At 38.2% G+C, this 27,806-nt stretch overlaps 2 protein-coding genes across 4 annotated transcripts in view; one reads left to right on the top strand and one right to left on the bottom strand.

The window, feature by feature from the left end:
• Window positions 1–7,345, bottom strand: part of LOC124186299 (serine/threonine-protein kinase Doa) — a 49,171-nt gene extending 41,826 nt beyond the window's left edge. The window contains exons 1-2 of one of the 3 annotated variants that reach the window (XM_046577988.1): window positions 7,211–7,345; window positions 3,484–3,603 (exon numbers count right to left, since the gene is read on the bottom strand). In XM_046577988.1, the coding sequence (XP_046433944.1) occupies window positions 3,484–3,603; window positions 7,211–7,327 (237 nt within the window). In that variant the 5' untranslated portion in view covers window positions 7,328–7,345. Of the gene's footprint in view, window positions 1–76; window positions 199–3,483; window positions 3,604–7,210 lie in introns of those variants that run through there. The other 2 variants (XM_046578075.1, XM_046578240.1) reach the window with 2 other exon arrangements.
• Window positions 7,346–9,823: 2,478 nt separating this feature from the next.
• On the top strand, window positions 9,824–27,621 carry LOC124187744 (progestin and adipoQ receptor family member 4). Its single transcript, XM_046579823.1, has 5 exons — window positions 9,824–10,503; window positions 23,764–23,988; window positions 24,975–25,078; window positions 25,364–25,501; window positions 25,981–27,621. The coding sequence occupies exons 1-5, from the start codon at window positions 10,200–10,202 to the stop codon at window positions 26,212–26,214; spliced, it is 1,005 nt and encodes a 334-aa protein (XP_046435779.1). The 5' UTR covers window positions 9,824–10,199; the 3' UTR covers window positions 26,215–27,621.
• The last annotated feature ends 185 nt before the right edge of the window (window positions 27,622–27,806 follow it).

Here is a 27,806-nt window from a genome sequence, read left to right as displayed (position 1 = left end):
ATACATAAACGAAAGTGGGTAGCAGGGTAGCGTGCGGACGAGACGCGATATCTGAAGATATTCTGGATAACAATACCTGGTTGGAAGCTTTCCAGTAACTCATTACGTGGCCAAGACCTCTGAATAGCGTTTGCCACACTTTGTAAAACATCACAGTCCTCGCCGACAGCGTAAATTTATCATTTAAAATACGTATTGACACACAGCACTGGCAATGGTCGTGTCGTCTTCTCCTGCCTGAACCTCTAAAGGCACATGGAACATGTGCCGGGCGCTTCCCGCGCGATAACCAAACGAACTCTCGCCTCTCGCTCTCCTTTGCCTACAGCGATGCTACTCGCTAGCGGTTGGCGCTACTTCTTTACTCGGGTTTGCGTATTAAACGGCCTACGCAGCCTTGCGTAGTACTACGCGAGTACTACGCGATTGTGCTTCCGTGTTTTGTTGTACGGTGGCGCCACCCGACCGATCTCGGTATTAACGCGATCGGCCGACCCTTTTCCATAGAAATAATAACGGATCTAGAGTGGACAAGGTACGGGGGTTAGCACGAGTGGAAGGGTCGTGCAAATGGAAAGAGACAGAAAATCGAGGTACACCCATCCATCATTTTTTGCACACGCATTTGCGCATGCGTCAAATTTCAGACGAACGCTGGATGGATGAGGGAATAATGTAATGTTACTTAACCGGGATTTTAAGAGCTTTATTCCCCTTAGAAAATCTCAAAATCTTGTGTCTGTATCGTATACACATATAACATATGTTAAGTTCCGATCACATGCACAGATTACATTTAGACTTTCCGGCAGTCTAGAGGTTACTGGATTCCTAGTGGCTCATCATTTATTCGGAATCCAAACTGAAACAAGCTTTCTTTTTATGGAAATTTCATGTATCCGTGAGTACGTTTACACGACGGCTATTATTCCAGTATTTACTATGGCAAACGCAGTAATACCGGATTTAAAAATATGTGTAAACCCGCTATATCCGGTGTAAATCCGTTATATCCGATGGATCCGATGTAATGCGCCATTTACACGCATTTTTAAATCCGTTAATACTATGTCGGCCATAGTAAGCCCGGAATAACAGCGCCGTGTAAACGTACTCGACGTATCGTCTGTTTCGGTGTTTGATTCTCCTGTGACTGGCGTCGCTAGTCATTGGCACATATTTGCTTTCGAAAGGTAACCCGTTCCAGTTTTGATTCCATCACATATCTCGATGTTTCGCACTTTTTTTTTGTCGGCAAACCGGCAGCCAGCTATACTATTTACTTGGTCACCTTATCGGTTATTATCTCTATGCCTTTATTGTAGTAACCCGAAATTCAAGAAGCCACACTCATCTACAACGTACTAATATTTCACTAACTGGACTCATTCTGAATTTGCAAAAAAACTTTTTTCGATGTTTACTTACGATCACGTTACTAACTTAAATCTTGTAATTTTACAGAGCTGAGAAACGTACGCATCTTTTTTTGTCATCTTTCCGTACCCGTCCGTTTATAAATTATTCCGAAAACCGCACGTAATGAGGGTAATTTCCATTGCCGCTGTGAAGAAGTCATGTCACATTGCCTTAAGCCGTTCCCAAGTATTCCATGACTTGCCTACAAACCTTAAATGTGCTAGTCTTCTCATTATAGCAAATGGATCGCTCTCCATAAGAGTAGCGAAAATACTTCCAGAGTAATTTGCTGACTAGATTTCTCTAAAAGTCAAAATCGCACGGTACATTGAACATTTCACAAAATGTACGGTTGAAGCTTTCGTAAAATTCGATTCTTCTCTTCTGAATTACTTATATATTTTTTTTAGGATGCAACGTAAATTTTTTTCAGCTTCTCATTATAGCTTTATAAAATATAATTCCGTTCAGAAAATTTACCCACGAAGAGGAAAAACATTTTTCATTATTTTCAAGCATTAGTTTTTCTTTCTGAGTAAAGGAAAACACAGATAAGTTTGTCCCGAAATTTTTGCGATCTTTTCAAAACTTCCCAAGAAACTGTATCAGTTAACGTCGAATTCGTATGACTTTTTTTTTTTTTTTTTTTTATTTTGATTCATATGAACTCTAAAGCTATATGTTTGCAGGTGCTCGGCAATTTTCAAGAACAAAAACTTATAATCCAAAAAGTTGATAGTTTGAGGGTTACTTTGTTAGAACAGATATGTTACATAATTTTATAAAGTACGAAATTGAAATTCACAACGTTAACATAACGAAACATCTTCGGAAATGCTCGCTACTCGGCAACTTGATGATAATTGTGATAAATGCGATAAGCCGTGAATATATTCATTTTACAGCGGCAACTTTTATCAACCAATTTTGAAGAAACCTTTCATCGATGGTTCAGTCGTCCAGATAATTACCAAATGAAAATAATAATTATAATCAAAGGGTGAATTTCAATTAACATGTAAAATACGACGAGCTTTTAGTTCATCCAATGCTGTGCAGATACAAGATCTTATGTACCTTGGCAAAAATATTTCTGTGAAAAACTCTGCGACATTTCTCTGCAATTCTCATACTTATGAAACACGTGGGGAGTTTTGCAGAGAAATTTGGGAGAGTTTATCAGAAAAATATTTAAGTCTGCAACAAGTTTTTCTTGTGAGAGAGATGCGACATCTAGCGGATGATTTGGGTCCAAAATTGTAATTAGTTTTCATAGAAAATTGTAGAGTTTCATAAGTTTCCGCAGAAATTTTTACTTTTCTATGAAGGTCAACTCGGTTCTACGAGTAGACAAAAATTCGTAATGTTTTGGTCCATAATTTAAATTATCTTTGATAAAAAATCGTAAGTATTCGTAATTTTTCGTTGTTCCGAGTAGTTTTCTACGAAATTTTACGAAAAACCAATCAAATCTGCTTTCATTTAACAACTTTTATAATTTTTCGTACAAGTTTGTACTTTGCTACGAAAAACACTATGATTTTTCACAATTATCTATAATCTTTTACGCTTTTCTACGATTTACTACTATTTTCTACGATTTTCTACAACTTGAAATTCTTCGTAGTTTGACGTAGAAATTATTTTCACCAGGGTAATCATGACAATACAAAAAATGTATGTTATATGCCATCAAATACGAGTCTATTTTTTAAATCATACAACCGTGTCAGAATTTGTGAAAATCGTGCAAGGCTGATAATGAAGTCGTGTTTATCTGATTGTGAATTAGGATGAAAGCTTGTGTAACAGGAAATCTCGTATGCGTTGCGAAGAAAATGATGAAAATGGAGTTAAAATGCCATGAGAAATGGTATAAATTGAGTGAGTTCATTGAATGATGAAGAACCGACTTGCAGCCCGCTATACTGTAATTGAGATGATGAAAAAGGAATGTAGGCACAACGTGTTTTTTAGAGGAAAATGATATCAAGTAGGTGTGTACATTGTTATTGGTAGTGAATAAAACATTTCGACAAAGCAGAATATATGTAGCAATTGTACCTCAGTCTCTGAGGCCAACTTGATTAATTTTGGCTGCTGTCGAGAGAATCGCTTAGCCGCTGATGCGAAAGATATTAATGATCGCCAACCAACGGCTATCCATGACTCCCTGTGAAACCACTGCAACAAATGAGAAATTCTTTTTTCAATACTGAGAGGTTCTCCTTCTTTATCATCGGCCCTTATGACGTTACTTCAAAACTGAACACCATATTGGTGTTGAAGATGAATTTCTTTCAAAACTAATTACAAGACGAATCAAAGTAGCCCACCAAACTTGCTAAACTAGACTGAAAGTGTGTCGTAAAAAGTATTAATCAACTTATATTATCTTATCAAATCGTTAAAAAAATTCCAAGGCATGACGCTCGCCGAACGCCATGTACATAGAGATATGATTTCAACATCTCGAAAGTTGAATTAGATATTTTTAGTTTTAGTTCTTTGATTTAATGCTTCTAGCGATAACGAATCGGTGTACAAGGCATTCCGTTGCAAGCTTGGCGCTTCGGGTTGATAATGAATTCCGAGCATCGATCCGACGAATTTCCTTTATTACAGGATATTCAATATGATTGAATTCTATCGTAAAAGGGTCTCACAAGATGGTAAGTGAAGATAATCGCTAATTTCAGGTTTCAGCTAAATTTCACTCAATGGCTATCGACCAGAGCGACGTCAGTGAAATATTCGAGCTTCAACCTGATCAGTGGATCTATTATTGACTCGGTAGACTCACAGCGTCATCGTTTTCCTTGGGTGGATGCTTAATTTTAGTAGATTGAGAACATTATTGATATGCATGTATATAACCTCTAGAATAACTAAAATAAAACTGTAATTATAAACTACTTTAGTAGGTTTGGAAAAATTATTCATAAGTTAAGTTTTATTTACTTTTCACGCATTTTGTTATCTATACTCGACGTTATTTAGTAAATATAAATCGTGTGAGTCAATAGTAAATGAATGGAATAATAGAGAATTTGGTATTGCAGTTATGAAATTGTGGTTTTCTCACGTCTCTGTAACATTGAAGAGTTAAACATCGATTTTAGTCTCATGCATGCCAATTTTTTAATTTTTATTAGAAATCTATGCATAAAATTCAAATTATCGTTAGAGATTACTGTGCAACGTGTGTAATGAGTATAGTATCGTTGTAAACATTCATGCCAAACTTCATCAAGCAATACAGTTTTTGAATGCTCCTGCGCACCATGGTTACAAAACGTTCGATTTAAGAAAAAAAAAAATGCCGCTCAAGTTTTCACTTATCCACTGGTTTTTACAGTTTTTATGTATAACTTAAAACTTGACCTTCTTCGTAGTAGAACATGAAAAAAATTGGGAGTTTTCATACAGGCAATCCAAAGATATTACAATGTTTACCGACGACGAGCCAATTCTAATGTTGAAGCTGGCATTTACGACACTTTACAAAACCCTGAAACTTTTTAGAGTCGCAGAGTATAGCAACCAATTCTTCGATCGTTTCTTTTACTTTCAATTTTTCAAATGGATGTCGTTAAAATATAATATATACCGATAAAATACCGAAATCGATGTTACGTTTAATAATTGTTTCCATGATTTTAAAATGGTAACAACCTAACACCAGGAACAACACAGTCGTTTTCATCTTAGAAGTGAGAAACGGACTGCTGATTTACAGCAAGAACGCAAATACAGCTGTGCAGTTCAAGGTTTCTATTCCAACGCCATACGGAATGAATATGATGTGAGCTTTGAGCAAAATACCAATGTTCGCCTTGTATCACACATTATGCGAACAATTTCGTTCCAGTGTGTACACACAATGCTTTGCAAAAAAAAAAAAAATGAATTCAAAAACACGTATCTATAATATGACGTTAATGTAATTATTCTTAAGACAAATATTTGACGCTTTTTATTGATTTTACAGATACCTCAATTAACCGGTGTGTAGAGTAAAAAAAAAAAAAAAATGAGTCATACAAATCTTACAAAGCTGAACATTTTTTTAATCGTCAGTTTTAACTCAATGGTTTTTGTATTCATCTGGAAATGGTTAACCGCGATATAATCTGCTCTCGCTATCGTTTTTCAGTAAACTATGTGCGCATTTCCGGCACGTATTTCTTGTCGCAATAAACCGCGATTCCGCATACAACCACGACCAAACACCCGACCAAGATTATTTTGAAACTTGCCGGAAGTCTACTTCGCTGCTCAACAATTAATGAGGAAAGTCGAGGCTTGGATATCAAGAAAAAAGTAACGTCTTATTGCACACATCGTAAAACTGACAATTCGACCGTTTAATTGGAATTCTCAAGTGATTTGTAGATTAATTTAGACACCCCAAATCGATCGAAGCAAAAACTTGTCGAAGTATAATTTGGTTGCTGGAAAAGCCTTAGTGTATAGGTTCTTCTTTTGAGTTTTCGCTACAACAAGATCGGAACAGTTTTAATTTCTTTACCAATTGAAGATCTGTATTGATCAAATTGGAGCATAGTGTTACGTGTACAATTGAAAAAAGTGTTTGGAAAATGTATAATTTAAAACTTCTAAAATTCTGTGTAAATAAGTCTTAACCGATTGAATCCGCGTGAAAATTCCAATCTCGCAATTAATCAATGGTGGAGAAATTTTTTCTACGCCAAAACAACATTCCTCGGTCTCCCAAAAGCGCATAATGTATAAGCGAGATACTTAACACCAGCACAATAAAAGATCGCATTGAATCCCAGACCTCGAATAAAATCCCGTGCAAACTTTCTGACCGTAGTTTTTCCACTCTATTCAAATTGGTATCACAAAGAAGTTTCCGCATGCACCCTGGTGAAGATGATTTTGAAAAGTTTTCAGGGAAATTGCGAAATTTCGTAAAATTTTGTAGAAGAAATTATTTTCGTACAAAATTGTAAATACGCATAGTTTGTCATAAAAATTTGTAGATTTTCATGAAAATTTCTATTTTTTTCGGTAATAAATCTACAAGCTACTACAATTCTTAAACGAAATCTATGAATATTCACAAGTTTGTACGAAATAATACGAAATTGTCCAATTCCGATAAAAATTCGTACAAGTAGCATAAATAATCACCAGGGCACAGCTCGATACCAAACAAGAAAATCTATGAATTCCATACTTGGAATAAAATTCCAGTTTTCCCGATCTTTTCAGGCTCGCACGAAAAAGCTGATCGAGGATAAAAGTTTCCCGCGCAGTATTTGCGGGCTTGGACGGCTTGATAAAAACGATTATCGGCGGTAAAAGTTTATATCCGAATCGTGTTTGCGCAGGTACCCAGGTCACGTGGAGCTGGTGCAAACAAAAGCCAAACGACCCGGCAAGCTATCGACGGGTTTTGGGGACCTGTTCGGATCACGTGTTACCAGCGTCACGTGACGCAGACTGGAATCGGAGTTGCGCAACAGCGAGCGAGTGGCGCATAAGGTCAAACGCGAAGGAAACACGAACGACGATATCCATAAGCGTACGACGCGATACGGAATATCAGGTCCGCACCGCGTAAGCATTTCAATTGGTCTATCGGAATAACGAGTAGATATAATAGGGGGAGAAATTATCGAGCGTATGTGCGCACGGAGTGTGTGAAGTATAAGGTGTACGCATGACTGGTAAATTATAAACACTGGAGTAAGAACCCAAACCTGGGGGCATGCAAATAAAGATAGAGCGTGACGCATGCTAATTGGATTACATAATATACCTTAGCGAGAGGATGAATAGTCGGTAAGCAATTACGTCGGGAGTAGAAAAGAGGGGCTCTTCGAGCTGTGGAGGTACAAGTTGTATAACAGCGGAGGATGATCGCCGCCCGATTCATCCCTCGGGGTGGATTGGTATGATCTACGGCAACCAGCGGTGAAACGACAAGCGAGACTCGATCATTTTGTAGATTTCAAGGAATTTGTACGTATGGACGCGCGATACAAGTATGGAAATACTCGACACTTTCTCCAGTCGCGGAAAGCTCCGTCAGCTTTTTTTCTACTTTGACGATATTCCTCAACGACAGTAGCGGCAGCATTTGGGATACCACGGGGTCGGCCAGGAACTGTCTGTGAACTGTCACGACTGGCGCGATCGCGAAGGGATCACCAGAAAATCTCTCTCTTGGCCCCGCCGCGCTTCCTACAAGCTTGGATCGTAAATGCGCCGAGGACGCCGATGCAAGGCGCAGGCGCCTAAATCAGACGTTCGTTACAACACCTTGCTTCCGCGATCCAACATTGTCTATGGTGTCATACTCGACCCCGCCGATTCATCGCCACGAGCTCGTGCTTTACCCGCGCTTTCGACTACAGTTCAGGCATTTTTTGTCGAGTACATAGGTACCGAGGTGAACCAAAGTATAGCTCAAGCTAGACCCAATATTGTTCTGGTACACATTGGCTGCTATAAAATATTGTCTTGACTCGCCTGGAAATGCATTCATCCGTAATATGCGTAAAGTTTGTATGTCGGAATTACGTTCGTACGCAAAGACGTTTTTTGGTTTGCTTTTTTTTTTTTTTTTTTTTTTTTAATACAGCGAGCCGAGCTGCACTGAAAGCAAAACACTTACTGAAACTTGCCTTTCTTATACAAAGGAATATTCAATACCGCATCAATGACTGTACGATTGTGTATAATGTAAAAGTTACGGTCGATTATATACGGTTGGTAGTCAGGAGTGTGACGATATCTTTAAATTAGAAGATGAGACTGAGGTTCCAAAAGTCTTATTTATGCCGCACGATGAATTACTTTCGATATTCTACGGATATGAATGAGAATCAGAATAAGCAAGGTCACTCCTTCAAGTCGTAGTGATGAAGAATTTTACCAAATAGTAATATATACAACGATACGGAGTGAAAATTGATCGAAAGTCATAAAAATTATCTGCAAGTTTTGAATCATCGTCATTTTGTCACAATACTTATGGGCAGTCCATACCGCTTAGACCTGGGTCTGACCCTTGACCTCTCGGATCGGGGGCCACGATTTTTTATATGATTGTTCTCACTTTGAAAGGCACTTGGTTTTTTTTTTTTTTTTTTGAATTCTCGGACTGGATTTGAATTGTCTACAATTCTACAATTTTTTTAAACGATTTTATTCGTCAACACGATTTAAAAACTTGAAAAAATTCTAAAAAAACGTGTCTCACCTCATAGTCGAAGTGGGGAAATTTTTCCTTGTTACTGTTGACAAGCTTTTTCCGAAAAAGAAAACGTTCATAAAATTAGAAGCGGGAGTCATTCTGCTACGGATAGTTGTTAAAACATTTTCATACGTCACACCGGATTTTTGAAATTTTTTTTACATTTTTGCAAGAGATCTTTCATCTTCTTTGCATTGCTAATAAAAAAAAAGAAAATTGAAAATACTGAAATGGCTTCGAAAAATTTGAATTTCATAAATATCAGGATACAAAATTGATTCTGTCGCAGACACATCGTACACATACCTTTATATAAATCATTAAAGTCTAAAAGTGGTAAATGTCAACATTACAAGTATGCATTTACATAACTGGAACTTACGATAAGTAACAGTATGAGGTTGAAGTTTACAACGTTACCGTACGACGTATGCTTGGAAATTTGTTTTTTTTCCGCAACTCACAGGTTTGCCTGAAATTTACTCCTTCGAATTGATTCTAAAATTGTGAAGTGACGATTTTTCTCATAATCTCCAGTCAAGTTCACGTTTCTAACTTCGATCGCAGAGATAACAGTCGGAAATAAATACGAGGCTAAAGTCAGCAGCGTTGACCTAACGAAACGTGATGTGAAAAAAATCCTCATCATCAGACAGTTTTCGAACGACTTTCAATGAGTGCTTTTAAAAATAATAGCACATATTCCGTTCGTGCCGGTTTACAAAATTTCGTACAAAATTCCCACAGCCGCGAAGCAGCGATTTTACCTAAACACGCATCACCGTTACATACCTATTAACGCCGCTACCTTCACCCTCAGAAATGAATAACAGTCAAATCAATTTCTATTCTCCCTAATGTCGGATGTAAAAAATGCCGAGCTAGGCTGTTCCGCATTGTCCAAAAGTGGAAGCACCCCGACACCCCTTGATGCCGCATTCGAGGAGGGTTTGACGTGGTTTCATTGAAGTCGGACAGGGAGGGAAGCCCGTACTGCACAGCCTGATAATCTCTATCGCACACGTAGAGATAGAAATATAGAGAGGGGCGTCAGGCGGGGGCGAGTGAGCGTGTGTGGAAAAGCAATCAATATCGTCGCCTTGGCAACGCTCTTCGAAACTCAGGAGAACGGGGGTTGGTCGGCTGGTTTGTCGGCCGGGAGTGGGCGCAGCAGCAGCACCAGCAGCACCGGCGGCACAGGAACTTGAGAGGCGGCAGTGGGCACGAGCTTTCAGAAGCGCGGAACCCGTTGGTGCCTCGACTCGAGTCGACTCGGAGCGAAGCGAAGCCAACCGGAGCGGAACGAAGTCGGTCGCGTTTCTGCAGCGAGCAGTCTTGCCGGGGAATTGATCGGGCACGCGTGCTCGAGGAGGAGGTTCGTCGCGGTACCGGAGAACCTCTCGTCGTCCTCTCGGTTTCCAGAGGCAGCGGGGCGCGCGATGCTCTGCTCTCTCAGGGGCGCGATTTCGCCCTCCAGGTGACAGGCCGCCCTCGTCGGGTTATCTCGTCGTCGGTCAACGGCGACGCGTTTTCACAAACCGGGGACACGATGGCCGAGCCGGAAACTATCCCGGCAAAGTCGGCGAACGGTTCTGTCACCGCCCCCGAGGCTCCGACGAGGCGGAGGGTTTTTCCCCCCGAGGAGGACCTCCGGGTCACCTCCGAGGCCGATCTCCGTGACCTCGACAAGTGCCCTGACAAATCGGCACCCCTGCTGCGGTGGAACGACATGCCGAGGCACCTGCAGTTCAACCCTTACATCTACACCGGGTACAGACCCCTCATGAATGTATGGGGCTGCATCGCGAGCCTCTTCTACGTGCACAATGAGACTGTCAACATTTTGACTCACGGTAAGTGGGCGACACGTGTTTTAGATCGTAGATTCTGGAATACCGTGGTTATGCGCGACTTCTTTTTTTTCATCTGTGGATCCGTAGATCCACGATCGATGCGCGTCGATCAAGATCATCGGTTGGACACTTTACCCTGTTCTGTGGTAAACCATAGAGCCACTGTGAAATCAAATACTTCGAATGGTGGTGATGTGATGTTCGTATATGCAGAGTCAGATTTAATGCTATTCGAAGGCGAAACGTAAAATTACGCGATCTCTCTGAAGTTGTTAACAAGTTGCCTGTTATCTCGGTTGACTTTATCCGTACATCGTTGATACGGATGTATGTACGCGAAAATAGACAAGCTCACGATGGATATTAAAATTGTTGTACCAACGATTTATCAGAACTGCACTTATTCGTATAAAAAATTGATATAATGTCGACATACTTTATTCAGGTATAAAGAGCAAGATCTCTACCTGCAGCTTATGTAATACACTCGAATAAACTTGCCATCTGACGCGATGGGAACTGTGCAGTTTGCGTAAACTTCTTAAATTTTCTCTCGATACAAGAATGAAAGGAAGAACTATTTGTGCAGGAAAATTCGATTTCATTTCCCAAAGGCAAACATGTTTGCGAATTAAACAACGTTTTCAACCGTCACCGTTGTAATTTCTATATAGTCACAAACATTTCGATTTTCTGTAATAATCCGAGCTTATGATAAGAATTATAAATCGTTAGACCGTATGTGAAATCGCACATGGGAATAGTCCTGTAATAAAAACCATGGATCAAAGCAAAGAAAAATAATAATATAGAAAAAATGAACGAAACGATTACCATAAAAAGTAGGAAAATATTTTGATTGAATCAAAGTCTTCAGAACCCTGAGCAAAAATTCTGAGTTTCATTCTGTGGTACCCATACCGATTTATTACAAAGTAGATCTACGTGTCGAATTTATGTGATACAACTCGTCGAAAAACCTCCATTAAACGTTTGTCAAAAGTTTCAAATAGAACACCTTTTACGTACAATGATACGTGCTATGCGTGATCATAAATCGATAGATCAATCACGAGCTCGTCAGGAAAAAAGCCACCCGTGAAAAGACACAATCGATATAGAAATAACAGAAAGTTGTAACAGTAATCACACAAGTTCCTACGAACAGTCGGAAGTCCGACGAAGTCTTCAGGGTGTAAAGTCATAACTATAATTATACCACTGGTGCGTTGAGCATTAGCGGAAGTAACGAGTAGGTCAAGTCCAGCGTCAGGTGAAATTGTATCTTTTCCAGAGACTTTGACACAGTAGCCGGAGTAGGTATCATCCGCTCTGTCAATATCACCGCATTGCAGTACAAACCCGGTAAAAAATGTTAGACCAACTATACTAGGGTGGGATTGGGATGAGTCGATGAAGCTACTGCCGAGTCACGACCCAGAAAATCGATACACAATAATACAATACGCGTGATTTAATTAATCCCCTCGCGAGAATCCCGACTCGCAGGTTTTTAGCAAGGTGATAAAACGCCTCGTTGGGTTGTCGATGCGGTTGGAATTAAAGGCGAGGGAAAGCCGCCTAATATGGGGCAGTTTTTTTTTGGTACCCTTGGTTTTTGTTAACATTCATGAATCCGGGAAATTCAGGAAACCGCAGAATCTACCAGCATATTGCAAGATAAGTTTACCAGTTACGGATCCTGTCTCAATTATTGACCTTTTTTTGGTTCTACCTATTTGATCCTTGGTTCTAAAATTACCAAACAATAAATTTGTAGTGTCTAACCCTCTAGCAATTGGTTCTAGTCATTCGAGAAATTCATAATTTCTGACTTTAATTTATAATTTTGGAAAATAAAAGAGTCAATAACTTGTACACTTACCTCAGTAGAATTCTTCGTCGATTATCGAATAATAATGACGATATCTCGGGAAGAAACGTCTCTTTCAAAATTTCACTCTATAATCATTTAAGATACATCATACGGAGTGAATTTCTAACGACGGCATGGTCCGTCCTCTGCTAAAATTTAACGCGCACGCGTTTCAATTCCAGAGTAATTGTTTGCCGGGGTGACCAATTGTCCCTAACCTAAAAATGTTGACATTTCAAAGTGGCAGTTGTGCTCAATTCACAGCTATAAAACTTTTGAGGTTAGAAACAGTTGGACACCCTGGAAAACAATTGTTCCGGGATTGTAGCGCGTGCGCGTTAAGTTTTAGCAGACGACGGACCATGCAGTCGTTAGAAATTCACTCCGTATACCCATAAACATGTCCACCAGTAGAAAAATCCATCCTGAAATCGTTGATACGTTTTAGGTATTCGGATTATATACACTACGTAAACACAAGATCAATGTCACCGATATTTTTACCGATCATGATCATCGTCGGACACGTGTCAGTTCGGGAATTTCTGAGGATAAATGACTCAGGCACGACCTAGAGGTCTGAAGCATGGCTAGGAAGCGGTTTCTTTTGATTGAGAGGGTCGCGACCTCGCGCAGCAATTTCGCCTTCCGATATTCCGATCAGCAAAATTGACTCGAGTTGCGAGGTCAGCCGGCCTTATTGATCGTCTGATTACAAATTCTTTCAATTTCCGTTTCACCCTCTTATTTGCCCGTCAACATTCATTCCTTCCGCGTGGTCACACGAGCCGCACGATCATTGCTCCTGATGATCTGGTAATTCCGTCATCAAATCAATTCAGTCAAGTTCTTTCCTCTTTCGCTTTCACAATTTCATGATGTATCACGATTACCGAACGGCAATGTTCGCTATGCTACACGAGATCATGAATCTGATAACTCGCTATTTTCAACGACTAATACACGTGAAAAATTTTCGTCCATGCTTAAGTATAGTTTCATGCAAATTTCACACGATTATTTTGACGAACTAAGCGAAACTTGCACGAACTTTACACGAGTCGAACAAAACTTTTCCCGAAAGCTCGCGAACGCGAATTCACGTATGAAAATCCCGGTATTAAGTAAAATGACATTTTTAACCGTACAAGTAAGTATAAATAGTCAAAAACGCTCAACGTATAACTAGTAAGCATAGGCATCATTTCCAAAGTTTAATTCATAGACATGCATCAATTGGGCTTCGAATTCAACTTTTTACTCGTATTAATACACACAACGTTGAAAAGTCGAGAAGTCTAGGTAAATTTACTGAAGTGCATCGACGGGTCATTCGGTGCATAATTATCAGTACGCAACGATGTACCGAATGTTCTAGAAATTTCAAAACTGGCATTAACAATAAGTGGAGCAAATGATACAGTATTAATGATCGTTGCGACGGATACGCCTATTTTTGCATAACGTTCAATCAATTCTTCACGCTTTTCCCTTGCGGTTTAGAATTGCTCGCCAGTCGAGAATGAACAAACGTTTGCAATTATATAATGGAGGTATAAGAATATGATCAGGTGTATGCAATACCTAAACCACAATTGGGGATTATGAAATTCCAATGGAGCTCGTGTATCTTGAGTGACTTTTATTCTCAGCAGAAGTGGTTATTCGGTCACAGCGGGATTTTCTCATTCAATTCGTACAATAGTGAAGTGAACCGTGACAATTCGGTGGTCTGGATGCTTGATTAATTACTTTGGTTCTACCCACGTTCCTTTGGTGACGTCCAAAACTTTCGGGTCACTAAATAATAAACTCACGCCCTCGAGTAAAGGTCGATCGGCCGAACCAAGTCGGCGATCAATCGGAAATCTGTTAGTCTAGAGCGTTTTTCAACCTTCTGGAATTGACGACCCCTTTACACTGAGAAAAATTTCATTTGTTACAGTAACTAGAAGAATTCAGTAAAACAGGTATCGTTAATAAAACTGTTTGAATATTGTTGGGATTACGAAAAACGAGCTATTTTCGATCCTTTTTTGGTGATTGCAACGTAAAATCAGTTTGTTAGGTTTACTCTACCTTTTTATTTAAATTGAGGCTTTAACGTCAATTTATTGTTGCACAAGCATTAAATTTTCGCAACAGTTGCAAGGAAATATAGTAACAGTGATCGTAATGAGAAAGAAAAGTAACGGATACTAGACTTTCCGGTAACGGCTAGAAAACTAATTTTCATTTTCTACCTAGAACTATATTTTTCGACTGTGGTAAAAAATGAAAACAGTTAAGGACTGAGCGGTAACCGGAACTAGAAATTTCTCTCAGTGTACAAGTGAAAAAAATCTGGTGACCTCCCAGGTCCGTAATAAAACTATGTCAATGATTTAAAAAACGACGTATTTAATTTTTAATGGTGAACGTGGGAACTAAGAAGAGAAATAGGCTCCGATTATAAAGTGATCTGATTATTTACGTCCCAAAAATACAACCGCCATTCGACGGTTTATTAAAAATAAACAGACACAGCATTCTTACTGAAAATTTTGTATTCTTATTCTAGCTACAACCCTTAGTTTTTACTTTTATCCGGCTTGCGACCGCTACCCACAGGCTTAAAAGCCGTGTGCTAAAGAAACCTGCAGCATCCATTTCGTAATTTTACCTTTCATTTCGTGCTTGAATTTCAATTTTCACACGAATGAATGGGAAAAATTCCTAGTCGCTGGTTGTACGCAATGACGCGTCGATATTGCTAGGAAATATGTGCTCCTGACATTTTTCGAAGCTTTTATTCTACGTAGGCGATAAAGTGTTTATAACGTATACCTACGCTGTAAGCCTATAGAAAGATTACCCCTCTTTATTTCAACCCCGATTATGATTATTATTTATGCGTTACACGCGCATTAAAGTTCGATCAATGCGATAGCGCGCAAAGGCCACAGTACTTATCTGTTGATTCCGTGTACACTATACATGTATACGTACCTACTCTCTACTTGTTTACAGTAAATTAGAATCTAAGTAGAAAAGTGAGGCTCGATTTGTGCGACGCCGGTGGATCGTTACCGGAAGTGGTATAGAGAGTCATTTTGACAGACGTTCAATTATTGAGGTCGATCTATGTAAGTTCAACGTTTTGTTGCTGCAAGGTGCGAAAAAATGTTTTTTTTTTCGATTAATTTGAATTTTTTTATATTTTCGTTCAATTTACCACTCGGCACACTGCAAATAACCGGCATAAAATCAACGTACGTGTAATGAAATATTTGTATGAAAAATATTTGTATACACATATTATTCACAGCGTCTGTATAATAACCTAATTTCGACGTAATTGAAAAGGCAATCGCGGTAGGTGAACATATCCATCATACTCGTATTATGTATAATTCATATGCCGCTGCCTCCTCTCTTAAACTCGGAGTAATTAACACCTTGGAGGGCAAACACAGGCGTTCAAAATTGACCCCGTGTACGTGATACAGAATTCTGCCTCTCACATTTATTTAGTCTTATAAATTATTCGTTTTGCTCAGTTTTAATTAAACTGCCTTGATTAATTTCGCTTAGGCGAATAATTTGTTTAACCGTTTTCATTTAACGTGAATGGAATGGATCATTTCGATGTTACGAGGATTATTACAGCTTTCATCGATAAAATTATTTTTATCCATAACTCGAGTAGAATAATTATTCCTGGAATTTATTCTCGATCGAGAAAATTGCTGCAAAGTACCGTTAGTTTATTTTAGGAAATAGGGATGTAGTTCGTTGCAGAGGCTAGCAATACCTTTTTATGGAAACAAATTGTTTTTGCGCATTGATCAAAATGTGCAATAGATCCGGTATTTCATTCAAAGTTGAATTACATTTCTTCATCGAAAACAGAAACGTTTGGTATAAATGATCAAAACTACATGAAAAATCGGGATCAGAAAAACTTGGTTACATAATATCAAGCGAAAGTTTTATTAATGAAGAGATTAGCTTCCCGACGATATAAAAAAATCTTTTAGAGGTTTTTGAATTCGGAAATCAAGTGTATAAATCAAACACAGGAAAAGCCTGCAGATATACACATTTTTAATAATGATAATAATTTCGTCAGCCTTATACCGGACACAAGCTCGGTTTTCAAAGGGTTGGAAATGTCACGTGATATGAAAGCAGTCGTTCCAAGAAAATCATTTGCAGAGTGAACTTCAATTGTATAAGCGCTTCCACCCTCGCGCATTTTACACGTATATTAAATGATCCCTTGACCTTTCAACGTTGGCTCATCCTTTCTCTCCGTCATTTTCTTATTCCTCTACAAATTGACAGAGACCTGCCAACACGTCCCCACTGACTGGAAAGTGGAGGTAAGCTTTAGTGAATAGGTATACAGCAAAGCTTCCGGTGTGCCCTGCCTATCTACCCGCAGTCAGTCAATCATCCCCGTTTGTTTTCCCCCGTTTCACCCTTTATTCCGGGTTTCCAGAAGCTTCGTGTTTATTAAGTAAACGTCGGATAAGAATAAACCCCATTCTTTATCGCCCCCGGAACACATCCACTGTATAAGTTTCTTCCGTTCTTGGAAAAGATTGGCAAAGCAATCGGATGACGTAACGCCCCAGTATTCCAGAATCCTTACTTCCGGACGACCGACGATATTAAACTAATAATCAAATTTTCGGCTCCATGGATATTAATGATTGTGGAATAAAAGTGGTGTCAAATTTTATACGTCTGACGGATGAATGAATTATACGAATATATCTATATATCTTGAGATTTTTTAACGTCTCTACCTAACGATCGATGACGATAACTTATTAATGCGGTCGTATCACCCGTCACGAACAAATATACATAGGTATAATATACGCGATAGTTGAAAAATTTCGAATAATTTTTATCTCGCCAGATTGCGTGTATAGATTTTACTAAAAAGATATGAATATATACGATGTGCGTGCAAAATATTCTTTACATAAAACGTCTATGTATATTTAGATACATCAGTATGAATGATGTGCTGTTGTAAGTCGGTATACACAGCCGGTTCTGTACACAGATTCCTGTACCGACATTGTTACCGATACTTAGCCAAAACACGAACGTTCTTTTTAGAATACTTGACGGTGGTGGATATCCACACTTTGATTTCAAGAGTTGTATCAGTAAGTCCACATGCCCGGATCAATCAACGTCGAACATTCTAAAAAAAAGGTGCGTGTCGTGGCTAAGTGTCGGTAACAATGTCGGTATAGAAATCTGTGTACAAAACCCGCTGGTGTAATTGATTAAAAGGAACAAATATCACTTTTTTAACGTTCAATTTTTACTTTCCCAATTTCTCTGTGCATAAATCTACAAAATACAATTGTCGATGTCGGAGAAATACATCACAACAATGTTACGGAGAAACTCTCTGTCAAAATCTTAGAAGAAAAAGAGAAAAAAAAAGTTCAGAACAAATAAGGAAAGTGGGAAAAAGTTTACAATACAAGAAGAAATGAAAAGATGTTGCCGTGTAAATCCACAAACGAAAAATATTTACCGGGATATACCAGAATAAGTTGCATAGCAATCAACATTATTTCAAGTATCTAAAAAACAAGTATTTTCAAGGTTCCAGGGACGCGTAGAGTTCATTTCAAAAGTCGTTGAAATAAGGACCGTCCTAATATTCACGCATCCTGTACGTCAGGCGATTATCAAAATTCCTTTGGACTGAAGGGAAACGGAACGAATCACTCCAGAACTCGATCAGAAAACCCACAGCGCAGGGCGCAGACGCTTTTTGCAAGTAGGCCACGAGCTGAACATCCTCGGGGTCGAAGTACACATACATGACGAATTCAACGACTGCACACTTTGGCACACCTGCCCGAGGATAGGCCATGAATGTGTAAGAAACTCGTTTGTCTAACGGTGATTGAAAAACCGGAATTCCGAAGCCGGAAGCAATTAAGGATGAATCGGCCAGACTGACTGAATCGAAAGCTAGGAAAAGCGATTAAACTGAAAAAAATCCAGCAATTTTATCTGTGCCAATAATGGTGAACTCGAATCAAATGACATTCTCACGAAAGTTGGAATAACGCAAGCTTGGATATCAACGATTAGAACCTTCACTATGCTCGAATTCTATAGTGTTCTTGATACGATTCTAATGTTTTTTATCCTATTTTACTCACTGACCAGATTGGAAAAAATTGTTTGTATATATTCGAAAAATTTCACATTACAATGTAGCAAATGTATGGTAATAGAAACCTCCCGAGTTTAAGCATTTTTAACTTTTCATTCACAAAATCTTCCCTCTTTTCCTGAACGAGGAAAATAAGTCCAAAAATATTCGTAACGGGTCAAAAATACCAGAGTTGAATAATGTTTAAATTCTTAGTTATAAAATTCTTTCATCAAATTGTTGACGTTTCAGCTTATGTTAATCGAATTTGTTCAGATTTATTTTTATCACATATTAAGAACGTTGTTTAATTCGGATTCATCAACATTAGCGTAGCAAATAAAATTGCTGCGGGAGTGTTTTGAAACAGTTTCTTCTCCTTTCTTATCTTGGATTCGGTCGAACAGGCGTATTCATCGTTAAGCTCCGAGAATTACTGGATCTGCTAAATTTTAAGGCGCATTTCCAACGCGTCTGTATACATTGAAAATAAATTGGAGAAAAGATTTATTGAACACACGAAAAAAATGGAGGCAGAAAAATCATGAATCACATGAGCGACCTTTCTCTTAAAAAAGATCAATTCACTCCGCAACCGCATGATTTTATCTCACAATCAATCAAAAAATGTGACATGTGTAAGTAACATTGCTGCAAATTAAATGAATATTATTATGAATTATGTTTCGTCAAACTAAAAATTCTTCAAAAGTAACAATAATAGGTGCCTCATTCCATGCAACTCCTTCCGCTAAATAACGTGTAGGAAAATATACTTATTCAAGTTTATTTGTGGAATTATTCAAAGCAACCATGTAGTACGTTTTGCAGTTGGACTGGTTTAATTTTCATATAAATAATAAAACATTTGTTTTGCCAGAAGACAGCAGCGAGTATCTTTTTCTTACATGTTATTTTAATAGGAAAAAGCTAATTGCTTTGAGGCACGCCTTTAGACTCAAGGGAACATTCACAGCCAAAAAATCGATTACGACGTTTTGCATTTTTGACGGGCCCGTATCAATTTTGGACCTAAACAAATTTTTGGGGATCAAAAACCTTTAATTTGTATAATTTAACATAATAAATGGTTGAAACTTTGAATGCATTTTTTTTCACTTTTGTGATTGTCATAGGATTTTTCCCAAATTTTCACTTAGGAGTGAAATACCCTAAACTTCATGTTTAAACACGGCTCATCTTTGTCATGATTCTTGAAAATAATGTATTTTTATTAAAAAAGATGCTATTGAAAAAATCCGACGACAATTTGTGAGTATTTGCAAATAGATTATGCGAGGCAAAATCCGTACGCTATGCTACAAATATTAAGTAAGAAACCTTGCGCGCAATGAATTTTCAAGTTTTTACTCTCTATTAAAATTGCACTCTGTGCATCGCCCTGATACATTTAAATGAGGATTTACTCTGAAAGACGTAAGAAATTCATACCTAAATCCTCGCAAATATTTTCAACTTTTCCTGCGTAAGAAAAAAATCGGCTGATATGCCCAGAAATTTCCTCATATGTCAGTAAATTGCCCCTCAACCTAAAAATCTTATACTTTTAGGTGTGATTATTTGTACAGCAAAAACTAACGTTTCGAGTTTATTCCACAAAAAAAAAAAAAAAAAAAAAAAAAACTCACGTTCCCCCCGAGGTTTCCCTAATTTCAAACAGTCTGGTGCACATGTTTCGAAAATTCACTTTCCTTCGCATTTAATCTTCAGAGCCGCTGTCTTCTGCGATGGATCGTGTATATTATGCTCACCGGAATGTTAAACTAAAAAATCATATGTGCGAATACCGATATATGGAAGTATCACTATAGGCACCTGCGATATGTCAAAGGGAATGATAAATGGATGGGAGGTTTTTCCGTTTGTTCTTTACGCTTGAACATGCACGTCGTGTATTTTTGCTGCTCGGAAAGTGATTTATAATACACTCAAACTTATCTTCCCGCGTTTACGAATGATACATATTGCAAATCAGTTTTTTCACATGCTTCATCCAGAAAGATTGCTCAGCTCCGTCGCTACTTTTCATCATGCATTCACAAAGTTTCATGATATAATGCATTCAGCGAGAATCGAGTTTAGACGCTTATACATTCAGTTTTATCAACGCTCCCGAGTGTACATGTATTATAACATAAATACGTCATATACCTGCAGTTTTTTACAAATTGCATAAACGTAAACGCTACGTCCAAAGAATGTGAGAAAATGAAAACTAATCTTCACGAGAGAAAAAGAATTCACTACTCCAAGTCTCTAAGGTTGGTTCATGCAGCGAAGAATGGTCGAGATTGAGTGAAGGAAATGGGCACTCTGGAAACTTTCGTATTACAGGCACTTCGTATAGGATTTCAGAAACATTCTGCGGATGCTAATTGCCTCGTTAAGGCAGTCGAGCCATTCGAATAACAGTTTTCTCTATCGTTATATGGTGAAAATTTACTTCATGAAATAAAGATAAAAATTAATGCGTATAATTTATCGAACCCTATTAGAAGCGCCAGCGTCTGATGTATAAAAGTTTCGTAAAGCTCGTAGAATCCAATCGCAAATTGACGGAACAAAAAAAAATCGATCGTAATTTGTTTGACGAATAAATTGAAATGAGTTTCCGAACGCTTGAAGCTGAATTTTCTCGCTAGTTTAATAATCTGAGTTTTTCAGGCATAAATAATTACATTACGACTAAGCCTGTATTTTCACAATTCATCGGAGTTGTGTACTCGACGGATCTTCTCACAAATTAACCAGTATAACACTTTCCCTGCAAATCGGCCAAAGTATTAATTTTTTCAATTTCATCAAACTAGAAGTAATCGCAATCGGATAAATTCTTCAAAAATATAATACAATATCTGAAGAATTTGAAAATTTAAAGGGAGAAATGCTTTTCTGGATGAACATACCGTGCATTTTGAGCTATTATTTATTTAATTTAATTTATTATCCGCAATATAAGCTACACCGATCGATAGCAACGTTATTATCGCATTATACGTGCATTAAGCCTAATCAGATTTTGCCCGAAGTGAGTCGCTGCTCCAATGCATCAGGTATATATGTATAATAAATCCGTACACACATATCGATACCGGTACGAGTAATTGATCATTAACCTTCCACGTGCAGCCGCCAATTTAATGGAATCCTCTCCAGGAAAAGCCGTGCCGCATTTGTGAAACATTAAAAGTTCAATGATCTCTGGGACGGAACTGTCAATTTATAACGACACGAAAGAACACACATTTATCAGGGAACCATTTATTATCAATTTACGAAGGTTTAGAGGACGAAGACTCCGCAGTTTTCGCTAATCGTAAGCTAGAGCTCTAAGCAAAGACCGTGAACGATAAGTCGGAAACAAGTGCGTCTCTCTCCCAGAAAAAAAGAAACCAATAGAAAATCAAAACTAGCATCTCTACTACCTCTTTTTATATATATATGTATAATGTAAGCAGAGCCTGCGTGCCACTTATTGGAAAAATAAATAAATAAATAACTTGGAAGCAGTTAGAACCATAAACTAGTAGAATCGAGTTAACCCAAATTATCAGCAGCAAACACGTCACGAATTATATACTTCATACATTTTCCGTTAAATTTCCTTTTCAATTTAAATACTCGTTAAACGTTAAAATATTAAGAACCCATTGCGCTTATGCAAATAGTAAAATATCTGTTAATTATAAAAATAAATCAGGGTAATGCGGTCTCAAATTTATGAACAAACGAGTGAGCTTTCGTCACATAAGTATATATGTTCACAAGCAGAGCTTTTAAGCTCAACACCCACTGTTGCAGCATGCCTATAAGTATAGGTATGGTTAATAGTTGACTCTCCATTGGTCGAACATCCTCATTATTGAACGTGACCCCGATGTATACGTAACGGAACCCTATTAATGCATTATAGATCTGCGTTCTCTGATGTGCGGATAATTATCATTTCCCATCTGAATTTAACGACATGTCAACGAATCAATTAGTTACAGCCCATAAAAGGTGATTTTTTTTTTTTCTTCGTTTAAATTTAAGTAAATTTCAATTATAAACCCTTCCAAATCCAAATCAGAATGTGTTGATTTCTCAAAGTAAGAATTCCATTGAATAAAATTTTATACAAAACTTGTTTCATTAATTCTCAGCGCTGTTAAATTTAATTTTCAATTTTCTTTGGTCGCATTCGTTTTGGATGGTACGTAAAATTAGCGAGAAACAACGATAAAGAAGTAAAAAAAATGAAAACATTTTTTTTTTTTCGTAACAACAATGCCACAATTCGTTATCATTAGAATTAAATAACTGTTATTGTTAAAGAAATTTAGGAATATATATCCGAATAGCTTTGCAAGTGATATGAATTTTTCAACACTAACATTAAAATTTCTCGAAAATCTACATCTATTTAGGATACGAGTATATTTCTTGGAAAAATTTACCAGTTAAATTAATAGATATTGCAAAAATAATCGTTACTGACGTTTCTACCAAAAGAGGGATGAAGAATTTGTCCTTCGATTGACGACGATGTATGATGATTATTCGCAGTGCATACGACGCACTGTTATTGCAAAATATACTAACATTACCTGTACTGGCCGCACTTCCTGCCTGTTGAGTCCTTCTTCGTTGCAAGCCAATCGATTATCTCTCACGCCGAATCGAAAACCACTGCCTTTAGGCTAACTGATCACAGTTTTGAAAATTCTCGACTTTTTCGATCAGTTTGAAAGGCGGTAATAAAATAATAATAATAATTGTCACTCTGGAATTTGTGGTAAAAAAATTGCTTCTACCAGATAAAGTTCAGCTTTCAAAATGAACGTGTCACGACGATTGGCCGACCAAGGAATCGCGATAAATCGAACATTTATATCGAAGTACGTACGCGAACCTATACATAGGCACGTTCACCTGGCCCTGTAATAAACACCTCGGTGTGTTATACAGATGACTTGTGGTTTAAATCGGATAAAGAGCAAAGCCGCGGCTGCACCGAAGCCCGAAGCCCGGTAGCCAGAGGTGAAGTAATAAGGTATTCCAAAATTAAGCTGCCAGAGCTGCAGAGGCAGGTATGCTCTCGGCTCTCGGCTGTGTCTCGTCGATGACTCGCGGCACAAACGCGAATGAATGAGCCGAAAATAACTGTCAACGTTTAACGCTTAACGCTCGCACGATATTCCAGGCTTACCGATCGTCTACATCCTCGTCACCGTTCCCAGTCTGCTTCCCTGGGGAAGCCAGGGACCCCTTGCCGCCTTTCTATCCTGGTGTCATCTGATCGGGGCGGTCAGTCCGTGGATCGGTTCTTTCCTCTACCACCTCTTCATGAACTTGGACAAAGGCGAAGCCACTTACAAGAAGCTCTTGCAATTGGACATGCTCGGTATATGGATCAGCCAAAGCTTTGGTAAGACGTCGGATTTTAGGTAATTATGAGGCTGAAGTTGGTAACGTTACGCCGAGAGAAAAAAAGTCACTGATTCGATCGAATCTGTGCTGACGGGAGGCGAGGTAAACATTTATTTGTATCTCAATTCAAGGTCTGTTGCGTCTAACAAAATGTTTAGTTCTTATTTCAACCAAATTTTTTTGAAACCAACAGATCTTAAATTGACAGAAATAAATACTTGACTTGATTTCAATCAACGCGGACATTTGATCGATTCGAAGATTGTTTTTTTTCGGTGTAACGTAACGAAACATCCGGGAAAATATCGTTGTTGCACAGTGACTTTCTAGGAGTTGATTTTGAAAAGTATAAGTACATTTTATTCATCATGTTTTACTCGATTTTCGAAATTAAGCCAAAAATGCAAAGTAACAATTTTTCCTAAATTACACGTACCGTTACAGTAGCGTTAATAACTTCATCCTCGTGGCAATTAATCTCATGTACTCGATGGTAAATCTCTATTCTGTCACGTCGATGAAAGACCGGTTTAATATCGTTCACAGACTTGTCGGATTATTGACTTACCTCTCAAGGTACACTTGGAGACAATGAATCTAAGACGGCTAATTTTTTACACTAGACAGTTACGTTGGCAACACAGAGAAACCTGCAGCGCCACAGTCGGCCAAGCGCGAAACAAACTAAATCTCGATAAACATAACATAACCCATGACCGTCGAATCTAACCTTAAAATATCACGGGGATAACGACTTGTTGGATTGACACGTATTCTAGGGTGAGATTCAACGGTTATTGATTATGTTATTGTTTATTGAGATTGAGTTTATTTCACGCTTGGCCGACTGTGGCGCTGTAGGTTTCTCTTTGTTGCCAACATAACTGTCTGGTGTAAAAAAATAGCCGTCTCAGATTCATTGTCCCCAAGTGTACCTCTCGATGGTTGAAGGTAGAAGGAATAACCGAGATTTTTATTTTTCAGGCGCCCTTCCGATGATCGCAGCGTCCGTTCATTGCTTGCCAGAAACACTCTGGCACTGTTGCCTCCTTGCGTATAGTGTTCTCAGCTTCTGGGGTCTCCTCAAGGTAATTGTTTGACAACATTCTTCAGAAGAGAACCCCGATCTCGGTAAATTGGCGTATGTCATCTCGCTGTTCCTGGATAATCATTGAAATTCACGTTGTTAAATTACAGAATTACTCAAAGTCGGATCTTGCTATCTTAAAATCATTTCATTCGACACCAACCACTCAACCCCCCATGATTTTACCCGGAATTTAACTCTGAGTGTGAAATAATATACGAACCATTGTCGTGGAGGTTGTTCGAGTGAGACTAACGATAAGTACGCCTTGATCCCTTTCGAACAGGCTATGAACGCGTGGTCGCCGTGGGAAAGGCGACTGTGCTTTGCGCCCCCATTCATGATGAGGATGTTCGTACTGACTTTGAGGTACATCGGAAGTAGCGGTGGATCACCTACGGCACTGACGCATCTGGTTTTGCAAGTGGGTACTAATAATTCGATACCACGCGAAGAAGCACGAGATTAGTGATAATTGAATGAAATCTCTGCGTGAATTTTATTCAGCTTCCAATGGCATGTACAGGATGATGTTTCAACGAAATAAAATATCCAACATCCGCTACACATTTTCCGAACCCATCACGAAGCTGAAACTAGCAGCTGGAGTCAGCAGCCGAACGTGTGAATACTTTTTAAAAGTAGAAAAATGCAGTTTCGTTTCATCCCCATTATTCTGTAAAAGTATCAGGGTTCGAAGCGTCTCACAAAAATTTTGATTTTCGGACTTCACCAACTTATTCGGAATTCCAACTCCGCCCCAATATCGGAACGTTTGGCTGCTAATTCTGGGTGTCCACGATCAAACTGCAATTGTTTCCTCGATGATTAACGACGAGGATTGCGAATTGTCTTGAAGAATCTTTATCTCATGAGTTTTCCTTCGATCTCTTCATCCGACAGGACCTGGTCGCTGTGGCTGGCGGTGCTGTTGGCGCTTTACACGTGCCGGAGAAATGGGTGCCCGGTAAAGTGGACCTCTTTCTCAACTCGCACAACATAATGCACGTGATGGTGGTTATGGCGGTTTATTCGATGCACGCTGCAACGCTGAGGGACTTGGCATGGATGTCAAACCCATCCGTCTGCATCGCGGTGCCGACTGCAACGCTGTCTTCGACTCATGAAGAGCTGTGATCCATTCGATTTAGAAACGCCATTATTATACTTCTAGCAAAGACTTTTGCTGTGATAGCAGAAGCCACGCATTTAGTGAAACTTTTCGTGGCTGCGGAAGTATCTTCCATCGTTAAGTCTACGATACCTATATATATATATATATATATATATAATGTCGGGGAACCCCGGTAAAAATTTACTTAGCAAAACTCTGCAGAAGCCTTTTTCTAATTTCTTTTCAAAAAATACTTTTTTTTGATTCATTACGTTTGACTTTTTCTTACCTTGTTTTTGTGTACGTACAGGATTTTTCATCAACTTCGTAATTCTAACCATTTGTTCAATTCGACATTATTTTTTGACGAACTCTTGTCAAAGTTATACTTTCGTTTTTCTATCGCAAAATTTCTTCGTTTCTCTCTGAAGTTGGCTGTACCGTCTCTTTTTGAAAGTTGGAGAGTCGAATGATTGTTTTCAAAAATCTTTCAAGTCTTCTGTGACTTTTACCTCGTTTTATTTATAACATGCTTATTTCTCATTTAGTATTTCTAATTTCAGACAAACTTTCGTAATGGTAAAAAAGAAAGAAAGAAATGTTTTTCAATTTTCTCATTACATTTCAGAAATTCCATAATGTTCTAACAATCTGATTCGGACCCGGTTCAATTGATTCTAGTAAATTTTTTTTGACTCAGGACCGATGAATTTTCACCAGATTCCGTTAAACATTCGTTTTTACCAACTGAAATAACTTTAGTATTTTTTTTTTTTTTGATTCAACGAGAAGCGAAGAAATCTTACATAGAAACGTATAAACTCGCAGAAATTGCACGTGAATAATGAAGACGCAACAATGTTGAGAAATGCAGAGAAGTCGGGACGATATTTAAAAAAAGTGTAAAACCTTGCTTCGAAGAACCTGAAGATATTTACGAATATAAGTTCTTTGCATGTCTGTGCGATATTTTTTCCGTATACTTACAATGTTCACAGTATTATTTTTCTTCTTTTTAAATAATGCAGAGAAATTTGGTGAGATAATTTTTTCCCATGGCCTGACCCTGACCTTCAATGTCTGCCTAATGTTTCATTAGCTCGCAAACTTTAGTATATGAATCGCAACGAGTTTGCCGAGCAACTCTTGTCACAGAATATAAATTATTAACTTTTGCTATGCACGGGTTTGTATATAATTATATTATACATAGATATATACGTATATACATTATATATAACGGAAGACGGATTTCCTTAAGTGAATTATTCAATATTTGGTTATTTATTCAATATATCTATTTATTTATTTATTTATTACTCAAGCATGTGATACCGATTTTCCCGTTGCATACCATTTCTACCAAAGTAGCTTGCCAAATAATTTTTTAGCCTACATTATTTAAATCTTTAATTTATACACGACGCTGTGTATATTATACAAGTACTGGAATAATTGACAGATTGAAAGTTCGCTCTTTCGATCTTAATCATTGAATATTTATCGATTCCCGGCTACAAGTTTACCACAAGGAAAATTCAGCTTAGGTACATAGAATTATTATATATTTCAGTGGTATACTTGTGACGAATTGAAATTCACTGCTAGGGAGCGA

The sequence above is a fragment of the Neodiprion fabricii genome, chromosome 1, assembly GCF_021155785.1.
Source record: "Neodiprion fabricii isolate iyNeoFabr1 chromosome 1, iyNeoFabr1.1, whole genome shotgun sequence".
In the NCBI taxonomy this organism is placed as follows: domain Eukaryota; kingdom Metazoa; phylum Arthropoda; class Insecta; order Hymenoptera; family Diprionidae; genus Neodiprion; species Neodiprion fabricii.
This window is presented reverse-complemented; position numbering and strand designations above follow the sequence as displayed.